The sequence below is a fragment of the Canis aureus genome, chromosome 25 (genome assembly GCF_053574225.1).
Source record: "Canis aureus isolate CA01 chromosome 25, VMU_Caureus_v.1.0, whole genome shotgun sequence".
Taxonomy (NCBI): Eukaryota; Metazoa; Chordata; class Mammalia; order Carnivora; family Canidae; genus Canis; species Canis aureus.
This window is the reverse complement of record NC_135635.1, coordinates 14,923,854-14,948,591: the sequence shown is the minus strand read 5'-3', so window position 1 is coordinate 14,948,591 and position 24,738 is coordinate 14,923,854. Positions and strand designations below refer to the sequence as shown.

The window sequence follows — 24,738 nt, the reverse complement described above, 5'->3', positions numbered from 1 at the left end:
GCAGAGGGAGAAGCAGGCTCCCTGCAGGCAGCCTGATGCAAAACTCCATCCCAGGACCCAAGGACCAAGACCTGAGCTGAAGGCAGACGCTCAACCACTGAGTCAACCAGGTATCCCACTACTGAAATATTATTATTACCAAAGTACTAAATTGGTAGTAACTGATATGGGTGGATCCCAAGGATCACGTTTTCAATTAGAAGTAAAGATATTGACCAGAGTTGTTCCTATACCTCTGCAATTGCAACTAAGACTCCAAACTGAAAACCAAAGATGTTACATATCCCTTATGATTGGCTCAGAGGTGCTCAAGGGTCACTCTCATGAGGGTCAGATCCTTTCCCACAAACTGACCCATAAAAGTGACAGGCTATTCCTACCTCTTGGGCAGCCAAGTGAAGGGGAGTTCCAAAATCTGAAGTGCCTGCAGAAGACAGCATCTGGTTTCCCAGTAAGATGCTGCTGGGCTACAGAACCTGCCTACAGGTACAGCCTGTGGCTACCAATAAAAGACAATGTCAGGTGACAGTCCTCAGAAATGCCTTTTGAGAACTGAGGAGCAAGCAGAGTGCATGATCAGTGTGACCGTTAAGGTGTCGATTTTTCAGAAAATAAGAGATCCACATGTTCCCCTTCTGCTCATCTACCTTCCCCTCTTCAAGGCCCTGCTCTTCTGCAAGTAGCTAAAACAATATATTTGAGGGTAGAGGAGGTGAAGTTTTGAAGTTTGAGATTAAAGTTTTAAAGAGAAGAGTACATTTGATAAACAAAATAAATGATTCTACTAAACAAAAGTGCCTAAAAACTCTCAAAATTAGACCTTGACATTGTTAAGGGAGTCCTTAACCAATGGGAAAAACTAGAATTAACCATGTTGGGAAGAAATTTTTAAAAACTTACTTTCCTCAAAGCGTTGAGATGCTTCAAAAATAAAATACAATAACATTACACATTCACAATTATCACCATTTGATTTATCAAGAAGGAAAATAATTTGCCAGGTAAGTTAGACCTACACTCATAACTATCTTATTGATGTTCCAGTCTAAGTGGAAAAACAGGAGTGAAAAAAGTGTATCTCATCTCTCCTATTCTTCAGCTCATGCTATTTAGTGATGTGACTACCCACACCTCTCGCTCAAAGGCATTTTTTTAAAAAGATTTTATTTATTTATTCATGAGAGACACAGAGAGAGAGAGTCGGAGCCACAGGCAGAGAGAGAAGCAGGCTCTACGCAGGGAGCCCGACGTGGGACTCGATCCCGGGTCTCCAGTATCATGCCCTGGGCTGAAGGCGGCGCTTAGCCGCTGAGCCACCCAGGCTGCCCCGCTCAAAGGTATTTTTGTGCAGCTGTTCTGCAATAATAGTTTTCAGCTGTGAAAAAAAGGGATTTATAGGTACCTATGCTATTATCAGTATGATAATTGTAACAATATAATAAATGCCAGAGTTTAGAATTTTATCTGCAATACATACACAGCATGATGACAGAGACCATATCTCTTAAACAAAGAAGTACACATCAAATCAAAAGGGCAGGAGAATTTTAAAATTCATAGTTGATAAACTAATCAAGTATGTATCTCAGGCATATTACAGGAACAGTAATCATTACTATGGAATAATCAGAACTTATAGGAATTTGGTCAAGTTGTGACAGGAAGACATATTCATTCTGTCTCTCCCTCTCTTTCTCTGTCATTATAATTTTCTATCAGCATTGAAACTTAAATAAAAAAGGCTCCTGAAAACCATTTTTCAAATCCTCCATAATAGGTAATTCTTTATATCATACGCTTTCACAGCTTGTTCTTAATTTGTTCTTTAGAATTTTATAAATCAATGGACAGATTAAATAAAACACAATTCTGAAAACCATTTATATCTATCTGTTGGCCAATTTAGACTACTGTATTCCTCAACACTGTTGTTCTCTCCAGGGGACATGTTATCAGAAATGCATTAGAATATTACTGTAGTTCTCTGGGAGATGCAGGTTGGGGTTATGAATGATTTTATTGCCTACTTGATCCTGTTTTTATTTTCCAAATATCCTACAATGAATATTTTTCCTAGGAATAACACATTGCTTTTGCTAGGACAAAATTTAAAAACCAATTATAATTAGGTATACTAATGAATAAATAGATACACATAACTAGTGAACAAAGACATTGTTTTCCACACTTATTTGGGTAGATATGCTGGAAAAATCACAAAGTTAAAAAAAAAAAAGAAGAAAAAGAAAACCTGCTCTCACAAGTTAAAGGTGTTTTGCGAGATATTCTAATACATGGTAAATCAAAAGGAATTAGTTAAAGTGATATCAAAAATACTACATGAACTAAGAGAATACTCTTGTTGCTTTTCTTGGTAATCTTCTAGAAGTATTCTTTCTCTGGCCCTAATTGTTTGAATACTTCAGAGATGCTCTACTATTGAAATAAAGTTCTTTGAATTAAATTGCTGAAATTAACCAAATGCATTCAAAAGGCAAAATGATACATAATTCAATTTTGTAATATGCTTTCACATTTTGAACATTATACAATTTCTGTGAAAATTACTGTAATTTTTAGAAGAAAAGAGAAAGCTGAAGAAGTTAAATCACACCAATTTACCTGCACTAATTTCTGTCACTTTATTTCTTCTTGTCACACTGAGGTAAAATAATATAACATGCTCCCATTTCAATCAAACATAACAATTTCCTAGACAGTCTTACTTTTGTTTACTTAGATTAAATATATTCTATCATATTATTATATTCAATCTGCAGCAGAATACTTTAAACATATACTTTCATCTGTATTAAATAACCAAGGCAAAAATAAAAATATTCCAGTTTAGATATTTTAAACTTCATAAAATTTTAGAAATTTGGGATTTGTAGAATTTAACTTGAAACTATTTTAGGCAAAATCTGATCCTTTGAACATATTACATTTTCTGAGCCTTGGTTTTCTCATTTACAAAAATGGATTAAATCTACCTCAGAAACTTGTTGGATGGGTTCAAGTTATAATGTGTATATAACAAACTGTGAATAAGAGTAGTAGTATTACTAACAAAAATAACCTCTTTTTGTCTGTGCCTACAAAACGTACTAACTCTCAAACTCCATGAGCTTCTATAATAATTTTATCTCCTTTGTAAGTAACTGGAATACATGAGTGACGAACATATTAAACCATCTTATCATTCCTTCCTCCTGTGTTTCTGCCAGCAAATGTATTGAAGTTTTGTTTTCTTTTTTCTAATTGCCTGAAATACATACAGTGAAATTAAACAATATTATTGATTTATCATCAAATACTAGAGAAGTATGTGAAGTTCTAGCAATGCCCTAACTTCTCCCTCCCTTTAAGTGTTCCCTTGTTCATGCAAAGCAGACCTAGTAAGCTCACAAACATGACATAAGTATCTGGTGCCTCCCTCACCGAATACATTCTCATTTGGACTCACTAATTGGTCAGAGTGATTCTTGAAATGCTACCTATTCCAACAGGCATAATATTTGAAGACTAAGTCAATCAAATATTTGATTGCTGTCATCCTTTTGAAAGCACCCTTCTTTGGAGCACCTGGGTGGCTCGGATGGTTTAAGCATCTGCCTTCAGCTCAGGTCGTGATCTCCAGATCCTGAGATCAAGCCTCATGTCAGGCTCCTGGCTCGGCGGGTAGCCTGCTTCTCCCACTGCCTCTCCCCATCCCTGCTCATTCTCTCTCTCTCTCTCTCTCTCTCTCTCTCACCACCCCTCCCCCGTATCTCTCTGTCTCCAATGAATAAAAAAAAAAATTCTTTAAGAAATATGAAAGTACCCTTCTTTTTATTCCACTTGTGAAATTCTGTAACAGCCACAGTTATGACATAGGTGGTAAGGGATGAGTAAGACATAGGCTTAAGAAACCAGGGCCAAGCAGGGACAGTGATAGTCACCTGGTAGCAACTGCTTGTGATGGTGGCAGGGGCCTTTTGGCAGACAGCAACCAAAACAAAATAGAAATAGTTCTGAAAATCATGGCTAACATACAGGCAACAAGTTCAGAGAACAAATCATACAGGACCTTGGCTTTACAGGTGAATTCTATAAAACTCTAAAGAAGACTTAATGCCTATTCTTCTTAAACTATTCCAAAAGATAGAAAGGGGAAGAAAACTTACAAATTCATTCTATGAGGCCAGCATTACCCTGATATCAAAACCAGATAGACATCACACCAAAAAAGAGAATTACAGGCCAAAAACCCTGATGAATATACCGGCAAAAATTTGCAACAAAATACTATGAAATTGAATTCAACAATACACTAAAAAAAAATCATTCACCATGATCAAGTGGAATTTATTCCAGGTTGCAAGGGTGGTTCAATATTTGCACATCAACCAATGTATATATCACATCAATAAGAGAGGATAAGAACAACATGATCATTTCAATAGATGCAGAAAAAGCATTTGACAAAGTACAACATCCATTCATGATAAAAACCCTCAACAAAGTAAGATTACAGGGAACAAAGCTCAACATAATAAAGGCTATATATGAAAAAACCCACAGCTAATATCATCCTTTAGGGGAGAAAACTTAGAGCTTTTCCCTAGGTCAGAAATAAGACAAGGATATCCACTCTTACCACTATTATTCAACATAGTATTGGAAGTCCTAGCCACAACAATCAAAGAAAAAGAAGATATAAAAAGCATCCAAATTGGTAAGGAAGAAGTAAAACTTTCACTATTTGCAAATGACATGATACTCTCTATATGGAAAATCCAAAAGACTCTACCAAAAAACTGCTAGAACTGATAAACGAATTCAGTAAAGTTGCAGAATGCAAAATCAATGTGCAGAAATCTTGCATTTCTAGACACCAATAATGAAATAGCCAAAAAAGAAATTAAGAAAACAATCCCATTTATAATTGCACCCAAAATAATAAGATACCTGCAAATAAACCTAACCAAAGAGGTGAAAGATCTGCACTTGGAAAACTATAAAACACTGATGAAAGGAATTGAAGATGACACAAAGAAATGCAACAATATCCCATGGTCATAGATTGCAAGAACAAATATTGTTAAAATGTTTATACTACACAAAGCAATCTACATATTTAATGCAATCCTTATCAAAATACAGCACTTTTCACAAGCTCGAACAAAGAGTCCTAAATTTTTTATAGAACCACAAAAGATCCCAAATAGCCAAAGCAATCTTGACAAGGAAAAGTAAAGCTGGAGGCATCACATTTCTGGACTTCAAGCTATATTACAAAGATATAGTAATCAAAACAGTATGGAATTGGCACAAAAATGGACATATAGATCAATGGAACAGAACAGAAAACCTAGAAATAAGCCCACAATTACATGGTTAATTAATCTTTGACAAAGCAGGAAAGAATATCCAATGGGAAAAAGTCAGTCTCTTCAACAAATGGTGTTGGGAAAACTGGACAGTCACATGCAAAATAATAAAACTGACCTGTTTTCCTACACCATACACAGATATAAATTCAAAATTAATTAAAGGCCTAAATGTGAGACCTGATACCATAAAGACTTAGAAGAGAACACAGGCAGTAACTTCCTTAACATCAGACTTTGACATAGCAACTCCTTTCTAGATGTATCTCCTGAGGCAAGGAAAACAAAAGCAAAAATTAATGGGACTACATCAAAATAAAAAACTTCTGCACAGCAAAGGAAATAATCAACAAAACTAAAAGGCAACCTATTAAATGGGAGAAGGTATTTGCAAATGACAATAACCAATAAAGGGCTGGTATGCAAAATAACTAAAGACTTATAAAACTCAACACCCAAATAATCCAATTAAAAATGGACAGAAGACATGAATAGACACTTTTCCAAAGAAGATATCCATATGGCCAACAGACACATGAAAATATATTGTTCACCATCACCTACCACCAGGGTAATGCAAATCAAAACTACATTGAGGTATCACTTCACACATGTCAGAAGGGCTAAAATCAATAATACAAGAAGCAACAGATGTTGAAAAGGTTGTGAAGAAAAAGGAACCCTCATGCACTGTTGGGAATGCAAACTGGTGCAGTCACTGGAGACAACAGTATGGGGGTTCCTGAAAAAGTTAAAAATAGAACTACCTTATGATCCAGTTATCCCACTACTGGGTATTTACCCAAGAATACAAGAACACTAATTCAAAGGGATATAGCATTATTAATAATAGCTAAATTATGGAAGTAGCCCAAGTGTCCATAGATTTATGAATGGATAAAGAAGATGTGATATACACATATATATCAAACAGAATATTATTCAGCCAAGAAAATGAAATCTTGCCATCTGCAATAACACAGAAGGAGCTAGAGAGTATAATGCTAAGTGAAATAAGTCAGTAAGAGAAACAAATATCATAGGATTTCACTTACATGTGGAATTTAAGAAAGAACACAAATGAGCTAAGTTAAAAAAATAAGAGAGAGAGGGAGATAAATCAAGAAACAGATTCTTAATTATAAAAAACTGATGGTTACCAGAGGGGAGGTACATGGGAAGATGGGTTAAACAGATAATGGGGATTAAGGTGTGCATTAGTTATAAGGAGCACCGGGTGATGTATGGAAGTGTTCAATCACTATATTGTACACCTGAGATTAACATAACATTATATGTTAACTAACAGGAATTAAAATAGAAACTTAAAAAGCATATGGGATTCTTAAGTTGCTCTCAAAGATTAAAATCAAGAATGAATACTCATGTCCACATCTTTTTATCCTGAAATTTGACTCTGGATAATTTATACTCTGAAAATTTTTTAAAATTATAGGAAATTTATATACGAGGATACTTGCTGCAGGATTACATGTAATAGTAAAAATAGAAAAATGCAAAATGTCCATCAGTAGATGTTTAGCTATATAAATTGTATTTTTAAAGCAATAAAAATTATGCAGCATTAAAATAAATGAAATATTTATAAAATACAGTGGCATAAAAAGATTTCTGAAAAAATGCAAGTAATAGGAAAATATTTGTGATTTTCAAAATATTGAGATTCCCATAAGCTTGTGTATCTTTAAAAAAAAGGTCTGCAAGTATATATATCGAGTCATTTACATTTTTGGTTGTTTGTGGGTTGTTTTTGGTGGGGTGGGTATTGGACTAACAGGAAACTCTCACTTTTAAATGCTTGTATTATTTAAAGTTTATAATAAATATTTTATACTTTTGAATGAGAGAAAACAATGCAAATGAATAAGAAAGGGAGAGAGAAAGAGAAATAAAAAGAACAAGATTTATATGTCACTTCTAAATAGCAACACTATGTGCAATCTCCATGATAAACATGATCAGGGAATCATTATATTCCACTTCAGGGTTTTTTCGCAGAAGTAACATTTTTATTGTTTGAAAAGGATTTTCAAAGGACATAAAAAACAAACAGGGCATAATAAATTTTGCTTGATAAATATAATGAATATTTAGAACTCCTATAATTCTTGAAGGAAAGGGCCTGGTATAAAATTCTCCTTTTATAAAGAAAAACACTGCAGGTTATTTATTTTACTGTACATATTTTAGAGGAAATTGAGAACAGCTGTTAATGCTAAATAACTTTCTTTTTACATTAGAAAGCAAGTTAGGATTTTTTTCAAATAAGATTTTTTTTTTCAAATAAGATATTGATTAGCTTTTATCAAAAAGTATTTATAAAATATGACAGCCTGGCACATTTTATTGTTTCCAGCTATTTAAAGACATTTACATTTTTAATGTTCTTACAATGTTTAATGACTTGCAATGTTCATAAACTCCATTTTAATTTATTAAGTAAAAAAAAATTATTAAGTACACACTTTATATAATGTTATACTTTTCCCTCTCAACAGATTTCCTTTGAACAACATACTGATACTTCAACAATCACCAGAGTTTACATCTGTGAAACAAAAACCAATAACAAGTAATATCTTGCAAACAAACTGACTTCAGATTCTCTGCAGACAAGAAGTTGAATTTAATGATAATATTTTGATATGCCCAATTCAGGATCAAAATCACAAGAATATTAAAAATATCAAAAATTCTGGCTCTAGCATCCTCGGTCTTGGAAATATGAGGCCACCAAGAGATAAAAGGAAGCTATAGTTAGGCAGAGATCCATATACTACACAAAGACACAGCTGAGAGAAACTTAAAGATCTTGGGGATATGAGCCATGGGGGTAAATGGTAAAGAAACCACTGAGGTCAAAGATGGTTTGAAATAATATCCATATATACCACCACAAATTTCCTCATAGTTAAATTGCTCACTAATTTTTTCAATAAACATATAGTGAAAAACCTATAAAATGCAGAATGTGCTAGGGATAGTGTTCAGGCCACTGAGGCCATAGAATTAGTCTGGTTTCCTACGAATGTAATCTAGTATTCGTGCAACCAGACCCAGCCATATGTTAAAAATTTCCCTTTAAAAATCATTTTTTAACAATGCAAGTTATACTAGAACTTACAAGTCAAAACGAAGGTTCTCCCTTTCTTCAAAAAAGTAGTCCAGAATAAATTTTCGTACAAAATCAGGATTTAAAGTATTATCAATCACTTCAGTCCTTCCAAACTGTAGAGAAAAAGAGAGAGAGAGGTTAAAATCAGGCTCTCCATGGTTAGTTATTGTACAGCATTGTACTTAGTATTAATATAGTTCCTTGAAAACATAAGCACTAAATATCTAAGTGATTGATAAAATAAAGCACTGCGGAAAAGTTTTTGGAGACAATATCATTGCCTTTATTCACTCAGGGAAATCTGAAAAGGAGCACTGAGTTCATTCAAATTATTAGAAAAGCAGCTTCTGTAAATTCTTATAACAAGCTGAGCCACATTTTCTCTTTGCCCCACTTAAAAGCCAAATCCCATTCTAGTCAAAGGAAGTTATTTCTCCCTTAAATTTTAGTGTATCACAAATATTTTTCCTAAGCTAAGTGTATAACTCAGCCAAGCAACGTACAATCTTACAATTGGGGGTCCAAGTATTCATGATCAAGAAGTCCTCTACATAAAATAGTTTAATAGCCATATTTTGGGGAGAAGTTTCTCATAATCTGTTACACACTTCAATCATTTGGTTTTTGTTTTGTTTTGCTTTGCTTTACTTTAACTCTCATGGTATCTACAGCCAAGATAGGATCTATAATACGTACAGTTTTTAAGCTAGTAAATTGTACTTTTGCTTAAAAAAATAAGTTTCTCCATCTTAGGGAAAGTGGAAACCAAGAAATAAAATTTTCTAGTTGTTCAATGTGAAGGAAGGCCACCAGCGTCTGCTTCCAAAGTCATATCAGAAATATAAATTTTACAACTCCTTTCTTTTTTTTGTCTTTGGCTTACATTCCTCCCCTCCTACTGCTATGGAATTCTAGTAAGGGAATTTTAACCTTTGATTCTGAACAGCATTATGCATACCATCTTATCAGAGAACCAACTTTTATTAAAGTTCATGGGGATATTATTTTTTAATAGGAATAAGAGAAGTGTGGTAATCCACTAAAAAGTGAAGGTCATGCTTACATAAATTTTGATAATAAAACTATGGTACAAAATACTGATGACAAAGGATTTACCATGGTTATTGCTAACTAATTATCCAAAAAAGAACTAGTTTGCAGAGGCTTATGTATCTGAAAATGCTTTATGTCATGGACCAAAATCATACAGGCAACTGAGGTAATTAATTCAATGTTTCAAAAATATTCAACACTTACTTTGAATAATAATAATTACAGCCACCATTTATTGAGTACTTAGTTTCAAGTGCTTTTCACTAATTACTTTAAACCTTAATCATAACCATGAAAGGTAAGTATTATTAATCATATTTTAAAGATGAGAATTTTTTTAAAAAATACATAAATAAAGATGAAGAAATTGAAGCAGAGGATTCACAACCTCTGGCTATAAAATCTACATTCACTTTGGCTTAAAAATCTACATTCTTTTTTGGACTCGCCTCTATTTCAGAATAAAACATGTGAGGCCCTGAGAAGATCCAACAATGAGCCTTTCCATGATTTCTAATGTTTAAAAAGTGGGAATGTCCCAAATAAACATATGCTGGCAGTGCCCATGCACTCCAAAAGAGCTGTGCAGAGGTCATGAAGCTTGAGTCTGAACCAAACACAGCTGGGCCCTCCCAGCCTTTCTACTGCCTGGAAGCTCCCTATTGGTTTGCAGAGAACAGAGAGTACCAAACCAGTAAATGCTCAACACTCTCCAACAGAAAGTCAGCCAGGATGCATATTCCCTAGCACACAAGACCCTCTTGTGGATTTGAACCCAAACTCACACTCAGAGAAGACAGAATGAAGTTTCCCAGTGTAAGCTCCATGAGTTGCAAACCAACAATTTTCCAGGGCCTGTGAGTCATTAAAACATCCACAAGCCTGTTTCCCTAGGGACTGTTGCTTGTCAGCAATATGGGTGGCTCCTTATACTCTGCTATCTCAAGCGAAGATTAATAGGCAGTCATTAAAATTTTAGCTAATCATCTATATATTATGAACATTTATTACAATATGCCTTCCTACACATAGCTCTGAAATTGCTTTTGACATCACCAGTAACATTCACCTTGTGAAATCTTTGACCCTCACACTAGACTGCTCAGCAGCATGGGACATGACTATCCATTTTATCCTTTCTGAAGCAGTCTTTTCTTGGTTTTGACACCACACTCCTGTTTCTCTTCCCGTCCTAGATTCTCAGGCTTGCAATTTCTCATTTTCAGAGCCAGTTCTAGGCCCTCTTCACCTGCCTAGCTTCACTTTCCTGTTAGATTATTTTATCTGTTCCTTTGGCTTTAAATCCCATCTACATGATGATGAATGCAACCATCAGTCCAGACACACCCCTGGTATGCTCATGCACACAACTGCCTTCTTGGCTTATTCATGCGGTTGTCTAATAGGCCCTTCAGAATTATCATAGAACTTGAAATATTTATTTTATACCACAACCAGCACCCCAATCCTGGTCCTTACCAAGTCTACCCCTTGTCAATAAATGACACCATCATCCCCTCGGTTCCTTTGGCCATCAATGGGAGTTCTTTTTAACACAACTCGTATTCATCACCACCTCATACACCGGCAATTCCAACCTCAAACATATCTCCCAGCTATCTCCTCTCTGTATCTCCTGTCCACAGCTTCATTCAAACTTTTCAGTTTTCTCATGGACCATCTAAGGACCCTCCTAAATCATATCTTTGTGTACTCTTGGTCTCCCTCCAATTCTTCCTCTATATAAGAACCAGAATAATCTTTTGAAAAAGTGTAAACACATTCATGCAATTTCACCTCCCAAAAAGTGTTTAATGGCTTCCCTTAATAATTCAAATAAAACTTCTTTTGTCCTCAAGACTGGCTCCTTTCTACCTCTTGAACTACCCTTCAATTCTTCCTCCATACAAGATCCAGAATAATCTTTTGAAAAAGTATAAACACAGTCATGCAATTTAACCTCCCAAAGAGTATTTCATGGTTTCCCATAATACTTCAAATAAAACCTCTTTTCTTTTACCTGCAGGACTGGCTCCTTTCTACATCTTGGACTTCATCATGGACCAATATCTACTCTTCCTCTTCGCCCAAGCCAGTTGGCCTTCCTTTAGATCCCTTTACTCATCAAATCCTTTCCATCCTATGGCCTTTGCACCTGTTATTTATTCTTTCTAGTATGTGCATAACTCCATTCTGGCATGGCTGAATTTTTCTCATCTTTTAAGCACCTATTTAAGTGTCAGCATTCTGGGGCTAAATACTCATACTGATGTTGGCCCCCTACTCCTAAAATTATTCTCCTTCATAGCACCTGTTTTTTCCTTAAAAAAATTACATGTTATAATTATACTTTTATTTATTTGTTTTATATTTCCCTCCTTAGACAGTATGCTCCATGAAGATTACAAGACATACATACCTCTTTAACCTACACCTGTACAAAACTGAACAAATGATTAACTAAAGGAGATCTATATTTTTCAGAGAAAAAAGAATCAAAGATCATGTATAGTATAATACCAATTTTGATGCAAATATATGTTTATACATAGAGAGATAAAAATAGAGGAAGATCTACTAGAATGTAAAAATTATCTTCTAATTGTTTTTTTATTATATATTTCTGGACTTTCCTAATTTCTCACAATGAGTATGTTTTACTTTTAAAATCAGAAACAGGGGCACCTGGATGGCTCAGCTGGTTGGGCATCTAACTCTTGGTTTCGGCTAGGATCATGATCTCAGGATTATGGGATCAAGCCCCACATGAGGATCCGTGCTCATGCAGAGTCTGCTCGAGATTCTCTCTCCCTCCTGCTCTCTTTCCCTTTCTTCCCCTCCCTCTTGTTTGCACACTTTGTCTCTCTCTTTATCTCTCTTTCAAGTAAATAAATAAAATCTTTAAAAAAAATAGAAACAAAACTTTTAAACAGTGTTACTGTTTTTTAATCCATCCTATTATGAAAAGTGAAATCTGGCAATAATAAGAAATCACATTATGACTAGTTAAGCTCATGGGAAATATGTTGGTTCTTTCCCAGAGGCTGGAATATATTAGCTATCAACCAAGTGATTAATCTTTTTGACTTGAAATGAAATTTGTCTCAGCTAATGCCTTAGACTACCAAATAAATTTCTAATTCCTTGGAAAATATATAGTTGCATATAATTCTGTGTGGATCAGAAAGGATTAAATTTTTAAGTAAAGACAATTATTAATCACATTTATCCATGGCGCATACACCCAGAAACAACTACTTGTATCCTAAAAAGTCTTCTTCTGAGTATCAACTATCCTGGATTGTCAGAAGCACCTACAAACCTGATTACAATAATCTCTGGCACAATGAATATATCCAAATATGTAGACAATCAAGCATCTTTACATAATTACACTGTATTAAGTTTTATTATCCCATAATTAGAAAAATGTGAGGAAAAATGTATGCAAGTTTTTTTTTACTCAACAAGTATGAAAGTTTTCAGTCATTTGAAAAAAGTATGTAAACATTACTTTTATTGGAACACAAAACACTGTTTCTTTTAAAACTTTGGCCAAAAGAAAATAAAATTCACAATCAAGTCTTTGAAAGTTTTCCTCTATTTTATGCTTGAGCTAATCGGATAAATGTCTACTTTTCCAATTTAGGAACAAGTCCTGCAGAAAATGATAGAATGGAAATATTCCTGATTTCTAAATCAACTAATTGTTAAACTGCTTTGGAGGAGCAGTGCTAGTAGAACATTCATCTATTTATGGTACCAACCAGATGAATTCTGTTTTTGATAAAAATGTTCAGAAAGGTTTAGTTTATTGTGAAGGCCCAGAACAGCCACCCAGGTCATATTCATGTGCCAAATGAGGTCAAAATGATAAAGAGAGACGTCATCTGGACAATGTGCACTTGTCCAGATGTGCACATTTATAATTTGATCATATTAGAATTCTATCTTAGTGGTAGTGATATATAGAGCATGGTCTCCAGAAAGTAGACAAGAATACTAAATAAATTGAGTACTGAAAGACAATATTAAGAAAAATTCAACTTAAAAAGCTCAGTTTAGCACTATACATACCCAATTTGCATAAAGATTTTACAAAGTACAAGCATGCATGTGCACACATACACACATGTGCACATACAACACTATTTGTACACATTTCCTCTTGAAAGTTAAATACTTGGATTACCAAAAAATCCATGGACCTCTTCCTCCAAGGGAAAGAGATATGGTTTGGTCATGTACCTTATCATCCAAGATTATTTTTTTGCTTGGATCAAAGATCTGAAATTCACTTAATGATAAAAAGACAAGTGGAAAATCTGAAGGCTTTATCTAGGTCTTACATTATTATACATCACTGAGATATATCTATAGATGTAAATGTGAATATAAATACATATACACACAGAAAGAAAGAAAAGCCACTTTCCTCTAGTAGCTTTTGTTTAAAATGGATATTTCACATAAGTGGCTCACTTAAAAGTTCATAAGTTCACTTTTTTAGGTGTTCAGTCTTAAGGAATGAACATAAATCATTAACCAACAAAAAAAAGGACACCTTGATCACATCCCTATAAAGATTACATATAAAATAAAGGATTAAACTCCACCAATTTTTAAAATTATAGTATTTTAAAATCTTAGTTAAAACATTTTAATATGCTCTAAAAATAACAATATTTCAAGAAACTGTTAACCATGTCATTGCTTGTTATTAATTCTGTGATTAATGACATGTTTTATCATCTAAAGAGAAAAAAATGAAGTCAATTTATCAAAGAGGTCCTTATTGGGGAATATGAGTTAATTTTTATCCTATATCAGTTAGATTTCCATATATGTGATACAAAATATTATTAAATGAATTGAGCAGATTATTATTTTAAGTTACTTTGTTATTTTAAGTTATATTTTTAAATTTAGATTATCTAAATTTAATTGAAAATGAACTTGAAAATGTAATCATACTAGCCCTGAAATTTCTGAATATTTAAAAGCAGTTCTACACCATAGATGCACAATGAATGCTGTTGACTCACATTCATTAGAAAGTAGGCAATTATTAACTTCATATACTCAAAACTAACTTTTGATTATTATCTTAAAAATCCTCCAAAGGAATAATTCCTAGATTTTTTTTAGGAATTATTATATTCTATTACTGTCTTTCATAAAATTTTGCAACACACTTTCTCTCCTTCCTAAGATTCTATATGATAGACCTTTAGATATAATTTTAGCACTGATATTTTTAAATTCTCAATGTTTGTTTCTGTGAGTTTTATTCACTTTAGGGTTTTTTGGGCGTTGTTGTTGTTGTTGCTATTGTTGTTTCGAGAGCTTAGAAGGAAAATGGAAACATTGCAAAGCTAAGACTGAGAATTATTTTCACTCAAAAATGATCAGAACCAACTTTTGCTTTTGCCAGTGGCAAATTAGGTTGTTTCAGACCAACTTTTCCCCTGAGAACAACCAGAAAAAATCTGACAAAATTAAAAATAATCTTTTTAGAGTTACCAGAGAGCTAAAAAGTTATAGATGTGAGGAAACCTGGAGGAAAGAGGAGCCAAAAAGAGGGCCCTGGATTTGAAAAAGAAGCAAACTAAACTGATTTCAGCAATCTCATCAAGTTGAGGAAGACAGTGAAGTTTTTAAAAATCATCAAAGGAGTTATATGCATGTTCACTATATTTCTTCCCACTTGTCAATATGTTTAAGGTTTTTTTTAATTGAGGGATTTAAAAATACAAAAGCAAAGATTTTAGGTTGAAATCCTAAGAGGCTACACTGGATGAATCAGAAGATCAATCCTTAAGAAGAATGAAGCTCAGCTCAGAGTGAGTCAAATCTTTAATTGAATTAAGATAAACTTTTTCTAGCCTAGTTATCTCTCCAGAAGCAAAAGTAAACCCACTCTGGAGAAATATAAAATCATCCAAAGCCTCAAGTATATGGCTAAATTTTCTTACATAATATTCAGCAATTATTAACAGGCATGAGGACTTCTGCCTCTAGTTCTAATGCAGTCACTTGTAACAGACCAACATTCCAGTGGAGAACCAGAAAAGGTAGTAGATAAAATACAAAAATATGTTTGATATTATTATAGAGATGCAAAGGCACCCACGAGCTGAAAAGCCCAATTCTAGAGAGAAGGGAAGTTAATTAATGTGACCCCAACTTTTGCTTCGAACAGTGACAAATTAAAAATCAACTTCATATAAAAATGGAGAGAGAAGCAAAGCCAGAAAATCTCAACAACGATGAGCCATACTTTTGAAGACTACACAACCGAACAGAGGTAGGAGCTTAATGAAGTTAGAAAAACTGTCTGAACCCAGACTTCACTAAAATTTCAGGGAAACTAAAGGTGTCAAGGTCCAATTTCATACAAAGTTACCATTAAAAAAAGAGAGATTAGAGAGCAGAATAATTTCTCTACAGGAAATGAAAGAATGCCAAAAGATACAATCAAAAGCCAAACTAAAACTGTAGTATCTCAAGTAGAGCCAAAACACATACTGACATGAAACAATTGCATAAATCAGAATTAGTAACACAGAGAAAGGAGGTGAAATAAATCAAAGAGGAACTAAAGGTAAAATAAATAAAACAGCATCTTAGAACTGAAATAAACTAGTAAGGACACAAGAATAATCACAAGAGATAAAACCTTAACAGAAATTGGAAAGAAATATTTTTGTTTTTAAGAACCAAAAATAAATGGGAAAATAAAAGGAGAGAAAGTATCAAATACTGAGTACAGGCAAACTGGACCCATCATATAATAACAGAAGTTCACAAAGAAGAAAATCATAACAAAGAACAGACAAGTATTAAAAATTGCAATTCATCATCACATGGCTTAAAGAAAGACAAAACTAGATTTTCTTCAGATTTTTGACAGAAATGTTTTATGACAAAAAAATGAATAACATTTAATATACCTAACAAAAGAAATATAATCAAAAAATTGTATATTCTTCATATTCAAAGGGCACAAATAGTTGTTGACATAATGAAACCACATGAATATTGGTCCCATGAGCTCTTCTAAAAAATCTACTAGAGACTGAGCTTTAGATAACCAAAATTAGTAGAGAAATATTGACATATGGAGTGGTGGTGAGCATTACTTATAGAACTAAGACCCCATTGGGGCTAAAAGAGAGAAAATAAAGCATGCAATGTCAACATAATTGATATGATCTGATAATGCTGACAGAATGCAACATTATTCCAACTAAGAAGTGGAAAACCCCCAAAGATCCAGGTGCTAAGCATCAATGGGTACTACACCAAAATAGAGAGAACACAAGACATCATTTGCCTCCTATGGAAAGTTCACACCATCACCAACACATTTGCTAAAAGAACTGAACCTATGTCTGATCAACCTCCTAATACAATTATCAAATTATAGAAATACAGAGAATAGCAAAAGCATGATGAACTGCACCATTAGCATATAGTCAATAAGATCCTGACTGTGGAAATCTATAGGTAAAATGGTCAGTTTCTAAGTTGTAAGAAAAGTTATAAGAAAAACAAAGGAACAGAGGGAAAGCTGTAGACTAAAAGAAACAGAAAATACATACCATTTTTTTTGAAATGTGCATGACTAAACTATAATGCTGAAAAATGTACACTTGGATAATAAAACCATAAACACATGCACACACACGGATCATTACTCTTTGAAAACAGAGTGCTCTGTTTGGGAAGGTCGATGAAAAAAAATTCTAGGGTGCTGGCAAAGTTCTGTTTCTTGACCTTGTTAATGGTTAGATGGGTGTTTGCCTTCTAATAATTCACCAAGGTTTTTATTTTTTGTATGGTTTTATTTGTTCCCAATAAACAAAAGAGAAAAGTGAATGCCAAATAAGGGCATCTCAAATAAGGGCATCTCCCTGTAAAGAAAACTGAGACAATTATTGACAACATGACTGCAAAACTGCACCAACATAAATTTTAAAGGGAATTCTTCATACAGAATTCAAATGATTATTGAAGGAAACATACAAATGCACAAAGAAATGAAGAGCACCTAATACAGTCAATACATGGAAAATAAAAAAAGAATATTGATGATGTAAAATAATAATAAACTATCCTGTGTGTTTACATCACATACAAAATTAACATTCACAATAATGATACCAAACATGGGAGTAGAGGCAAGTTAAAATGTATTAGGACTAAGCATTTTCTGGAAAACTGTAACAAAATTAACTTATCAGATTCTAAAATATCAAGAAACTTTTATGCACATGTTGAAATATTTAGAGTAACTACTAAAAATAGTAAAAGAACGTAAAACTAACAGCCTAATATTGGGAAAAACAAGTAATGCTAAAAAATTATTGTCAAATCCAAAGAAGAAAAAAATGAGGGATAAGGAATTTAAGACATGAATAAAATTTAAAAAGTAAAAAAGAAACAGTAAAAGGCAGATTTAAACTGAAATATATTGGCAATCCCACTAATTGTAAATAACCTAACACTTCCAATAAAATAAATATTATTGGTGTAGATTTATTTTTAAGCCCAAGTGTCTGCTGCTTACTGGAAACACACTTTAAGTACAAAAACACAAGAAAACTAAAAAGTAAATCCAGGAGAAAAAAGACTAAATGTGCAAACATTAAAGAAAAGAAAGCCAGATTAACTATTCAAATATCATGTGAAGTAGAATTTGGGAAATAGTTCCAGATTAACTATTCAAATATCATGTGAAGTAGAATTTGGGAAATAGTTCCAGAGAAAAAGTAAAAGTCCTAAACATCCTGCTTCTGGAAGTAAAGAACTGCCGAAAGAATGACAGGGGGTTATTTATTTATTTATTTATTTGTTTATTTAAGTAGACTTTGTCTTTTTTTTTATTAGTTTCTGAGGTATAATGTAGTGATTCATCAGTTGCATATAACATCCGGTGTGCATTACGTCAAGTGCCCTCCTTAGTGTCCATCACCCAGTTATCTGTTTTCCCCTACAACCTCCCCTCCAGTAACCCTCAGTTTTTCTTAGAGTTCAGCATCTCTTATGGTTTGCCTCCCTCTCAATTTTCATCTTATTTTATTTTTCCTTCCCTCCTCTATGTTCATCTGTTCTGTTTCTTAAATTCAACATATGCATGAAGTCATATGGTATTTGTCTTTCTCTAACTGACTTATTTCAATCAGCAGAATACACTCTGGCTCCATTCATGTCATTGCAAATGGCAAGATTTCATTCTTTTTTGATATATCACATTTTCCTTATCCATTCATCTGTCAATGGACATCTGGACTCTTTCCATATTTTGGGTATTGTGAACATTGCCACTGCAAACACTGAGGTGCATGTACCCCTTTGAATCACTATGTTTGTATCCTTTGGATAAATACATTGTAGTGCAATTGCTGGGTTGTAGGGTAGCTCTATTCCTAACTTTTTGAGGAATTTCTATACTGTTTCCCAGAGTAGCTGCATCAGTTTGCATTCCTATCAACAGTGGAAGAAGTTTCCCCCTTTCTTCACATCCTCGCCAACATCTGTTGTTTCCTGAGTTGTTCATTTTAGCCATTCTAACCAGTGTGAAGTGGTATCTCACTAGTTTTGATTTGTATTTTGACAGTGGCATTTTTTAAAACACACAGAAGCCCACTTGAAGGTGCTCCAATTTGTCAAATTTGTGAAAATTTGAGCTCCCAAATAAACAGTAATATATAAAAATCCATTGAAAAAGAATAAACAGTGAGTCTATGCTTATAAAATAAATTAATAAATTAAAAGTCTAATGAGGAAGGAGATATTTATATACTCTCAAACCCATCTCCCCACACACTCATCAACTACTTTCCTAACATAATTCCCAGAGTCTTCCCCCAAAATATTAACTAAAAAAAGGACTGTAACTTTTTGGTGGAGAAAGCTAGCAGACATTACTTTAATCAAGTGAGCAAAATTAACCTAACCAAAACTGAGACATATCAAAATCCTGTGACACCAGATATGATACAACAAGAGCACACAGTTATCACCTCTGTGATATTTCATCCAAAGTTGCACATGAGAGAAAATATTCCACAAAATCAAAATAAGAGAAATTCTATAATGTAGGGAACATTTCATTTTCAAAAGTGTCAAGGTCAACAAAGGTAAGGAAAGATGAGGGAAGTATTCAAGATCAAAAGAAACCCAAAAAAATGACAACTACTGCAACATGTAATTCTGAATGGAATCCATCTGCTGTAAAACATATTATTGGGACAAATGCTGAAAACTGATCTTATGATTTGATGGTAGTAACATGTCAATGTTAATTCCCTGTCTCAGTATTATATTATGGCTATGTAGGAGAATATCCTTTGTGCAAAAAAATATTCAAGGGCTATGGGTCATCATGTTGGCAACTTATTCTCAAATAGTCCAAAGGAAAAACATTTTTATATTTCAACTTTCTATAAATATAAGATAGTTTCAAAATTTTAAAAAGTTTGAATCTAAAAGTTAACAAAAGTACAACTAAAAAATTGTAGCCTAAAATGCATATAATAGAAAAGACAGATGACTAAAAATAAATGTTTAGAAACAGAATTTAGAAACAGAACAACAAATTAAATCCCCAAAATGTGGGGAAAAGTAACAAAGATTATTGCAATAATCAATAAACTTTAAAAAAACTAAATAAAATAATCAATAAAAGCAAATGTAGACTCTTTGAGAAGACTAATAAAACTGATAAACCTTAACCTTAATCAAGATTGTTAACCTTAATCAAGAGGGAGAAAAGAGAGAAAATGCAAATCATCAATATCAAAAAATAAAAAGAGCATCATTATAAATCATACAGAAATTAAACATAACAGTATATTATAAGAAACTTTGTGCCAATAAATTTGAGAATTTGGGCAAGACTAATTAATTCGTGGAAGAACATAGCATACAAAACTGACAGAAGAGGAAATGGAGATCTTGAGTAAACATACACGTAAGAAAGGAAATGAATCTGAAGTTAAAATATCCCACAAAGAAATATCTAGGCTAAGAATGCTTTAACAGCAAAATGTTCAAAACATTTTAATTAAGATATGACTTTAACTTTTCATATATTCTCTCAGAGAACAGAAAAAGTGGAAAACTACTTTCAAGCACATTTAAGAAGCCTACCTAACCTAAGTAACAAAATCTGAAGTCTATGACAAGAAAGGAAATTTATAGATCAGTATCACTCATAGCATAAATTCAAAATTCTAATACATATTAGCAAAGCATAGCACATAATATATTTAAAAGGTAAAACATTATGAATCAATGGGTTTTATTCCAGAAATAATATTTACTTTAACTGAAAACCCAATATGTAATTCACCACATTGACAAAATAAAGAAAAATCATACAAGCATCTCAAAAGATGCATACATGAAAACTTGACCCTTAAGCTCAGGAATAAAACAAGGATGCTTCCTAATGCCACCTTTATTCAACACTGTACAAGAAGTACTTGTAGTGCAATAAATATCATGATTAGATAGGAAAAAATAAAACTCTAATGTGCAGATCAGCATAATTTATGCAGATAATTTTAAGACTCTACAAACTATCATTAGTAAATTGAGCAATGTCACTTCAGTTATTACCCAAAAAACAAATTATATTTTATATATCTCAATAAAAAAATGAAAAATACTGTTACATTAAAATAAAAAATATTAAGTTGTTAAAATGAAATCCAACTAAAGATATACAAGAGCTCTACATAAAAATACTATAACATATTAAAAGAAACTAAAGAAAAATAATTAGAGGGATATCCATTTTCATACATCATAAGGCATACTATTTTACATATTTCAATTCTCTGAACTTGATCTACAGTTTCAACACAATCTCAGATCTCAGTGTGTCTCTGTGTGTGTGCATGCTCATGTGCATATGTATGTATGAAGTAGGAAATAAATTCCAAAATTTCTGTAGAAAGGTAAAGACCTAAGAATATCCTAGAGCAGGGTTCAGAAAATTACGGCCCCTGAGCCAAATCTGGCCTGCTGCCTGTTTCATAAATTAAGATTCATTGAAGCATAGCCATAATCAAGCATTCATGTATTGTCCATGGCTGCTTTCATGCTACATTGGCTAGAGAGACCATAGGGCCATCTAGCCTAAAATATTTATGAATCTCTTATTTATATCTGGTCCTTTACAAGAAAAAAAAAATGCTAACCCTTGGCATTGAAAATCTTGGGGAAAAAAAAAAAAACTACAAAGCACCAACAACCAGATTTAGTTATTAAAACAAAGTATACCATAATAGAAATCAAAAACGGCCCTCACATATAGTCATTTCATTTATGATAATGGTGATATGATTGCACAGTAGGAAAAGGAAATCTCTTTAATAAATGCTCCTGGGTCAATTAGATACCACATGGAATCAAAGTAAATTTTACTTCAAGCCATATCCAAAAATTAATCTCAGAGGAAGTATAAATCTAAATATGAAAGTTAAAACAATAAAACTTCTAGAATATAACATTGAGGAACATCTTCATGGCCTTCAAATAAGAAAGTATTCTAAAACAAAACAAAAGCACAGCTCATAAAGGAATACACTACTATGTTGACCTAAATTAAGAACTTCTGGGATGCTTGGGTGGCTCAGAGGTTGAGTGCCTGCCTTCGGCCCAGGGCGTGATCCTGGAATCCCAAGATCGAGTCTCACATCAGGCTCCCTGCATGGAGCCTGCGTCTCTCTCTAACCATGTCTCTGCCTCTCTCTCTCTCTCTCTCTCTGCGTGTCTTTCATGAATAAATAAATAAAATATATTTTTTAAAAAAGAACTTCTGTTCACCAAAATACAGAGCTCAGAGAGTAAAAAACAATGCTACAAAAGGAGACATTTGCCAGACTTATTAGCAACAAAAATTCCTATCCTAAAGATATAAATAACTCCTAAAAATCAATAATTGGAAAAACAGCTGAGCATGCCCATCATAAAAGATAGCCAAATGATCACTAGGCCTACTAAACGATGCTCAGTCAGATAGCAGGAAGTTAAAATCCAAACAAGATACCTTTGCACACTAACCAGAATGGAAACATTTAAAAAAAAACTTAACAGGGATCCCTGGGTGGCGCAGCGGTTTGGCGCCTGCCTTTGGCCCAGGGCGCGATCCTGGAGACCCTGGATCGAGTCCCACATCGGGCTCCCAGTGCCTGGAGCCTGCTTCTCCCTCTGCCTGTGTCTCTGCCTCTCTCTCTCTCTCTCTGTGACTATCATAAATAAATAAAAATTAAAAAAAAAAAAACTTAACAATAGAAAGCATTAACAAGAATGCTCCGCCATAAGAATGGCAGATGGAAAATGATTTGGCGGTATGTACTGAAAATGAAAATATGCACACCAATGGAAGCATCACAATCCCTGATTTCAAACTATATTACCAAGTTAGTAATCAAAACAGTATAGTACTGGCATAAAAACAGATACAAAACCCAATAGATCAGAATAAAGAGCCCAGAAATCAACCTATGTGTATCAATTAATTTACAACAAAGGAGCCAAGAATAAACAATGCGGAAAGAATTGTCTCTCCAATAAACCATGGGAAAACTGGACCGTCAAATGCGAGAGAATGAAACTCTTATACTATATGCAAAAACTAATCCAAAATAGATTAAAGACTTGAATGTAAGACCCGAAACCATAAGATTCTTAGAAGAAAACAGAGGCAGTAAGCAACCTGACACAGGTCTTGGTGATAATTTTTTCAACCAAACAAAAAATCGAAAATAAACAAATGAGAATGCATCAAACTTAAAAGTTTCTGCACAGCAAAGGAAGCCATCAAGAAATTGAAAAGACAACCTACTGAATAGGAGAAAATGTTTACAAATCATATACCTGATAAGTGACTAGGATCCAAAACATATAAAGAACTCATTTAACTCAATAGTAAAAAAGAAAAAAAATTAATCCAATTAAAAAATAGGCAGAGGATCTATCTAAACAGACATTTTTTTCCAAAGACACACAGATGGCCAATAGGTGCAAAAAAAGGCACCCAACAACACTAACCCATCAGGGAGATGCAAATAAAAACTACAGCGAGTATCACTTTACACCTGTCAGAATGGTCTTATCAAAAAATTAAGAAATTGCTAGTATTGGGGAGGACGTGGATAAGAGGGGAACCCTTGTGCATCTTGGTAGGACTGTAAACTAGTGCAGTCACTATGGAAAACAATATGTAAGATCCTCAAGAAATTAAAAACAGAACTACCATATGATGCAGCAATTTTATTTCTGGGTATTTACCCAAAGAAAACAAAGATACTAACTCAAAAAGATATGTTCATTGCAGCATTATTTACAATAGCCAAGATATGAAAACAACATAAATGTCCATCAATGAATGAAGGGATAAAGAAGTGACATCTCTATATATCTATATATTCTATATCTAACATTATACTATTCTACATATAATAGTATATATCTCTATATATATAATATTCTAATTTATATGTATTAGAATGTTATTCAGCCATAAAAAATAAGGAAATCATGCCATTTGTGGCAACATGAATGCCATGAGGGCATTACGTTAAGTTAAATAAGCCAACGACAAATATTCTATGATCTCACTTATATGTAGAATACTTTTTAAATAAACTTTAAAAGCTCATAGGTATTATGCTGAGTGAAAGATGTCAATTGGAGGAGGACAATCATCATATGGTTTCACTCATACGTGGAATATAAGAAATAGTGAAAGGGATTACAAGGGAAGGGAAGAGAACTGAGTGAGAAAAATTAGAGAGGGAGACAAACCATGAGAGACTTCTGACTCTGGGAAACCAAGAGTTGTAGAAGGGGAGAAGGATGGGGGATGGGGTAAACTGGGTACTGGGCACTCAGGGGGGCACTTGATGGGATGAGCACTGGGTGCTACACTGTATGTTGGCAAACTGAACTTAAATTTTAAAAATGTAAAAAAAAAATTAATTAATTAAAATTTTTAAAAAACACTCATAGATACAGAGAACACATTGGTGGTTGCTGCCAGAGGCAAGGGTGGGGTGTGAAAAAATATGAGTGAAGGAGGTCAAAAGGTACCAACTTCAGTTACAAAATAAATAGATCATGGGATATAATGCACAGCATGGTGACTATAGTTAGTAACAA

The 24,738-nt window shown here is 33.5% G+C and overlaps 1 protein-coding gene across 3 annotated transcripts in view; it reads right to left on the bottom strand.

Annotated features, from left to right (window-relative positions):
- The window catches only part of CPNE8 (copine 8), a 320,247-nt gene that overhangs the window by 252,836 nt on the left and 42,673 nt on the right, over positions 1-24,738 (bottom strand). For all 3 annotated transcript variants that reach the window (XM_077870491.1, XM_077870492.1, XM_077870490.1), the window contains exon 4: positions 8,518-8,621. In XM_077870491.1, coding sequence (XP_077726617.1) covers positions 8,518-8,621 — 104 coding nt within the window. The remainder of the gene's footprint in view (positions 1-8,517; positions 8,622-24,738) is intronic.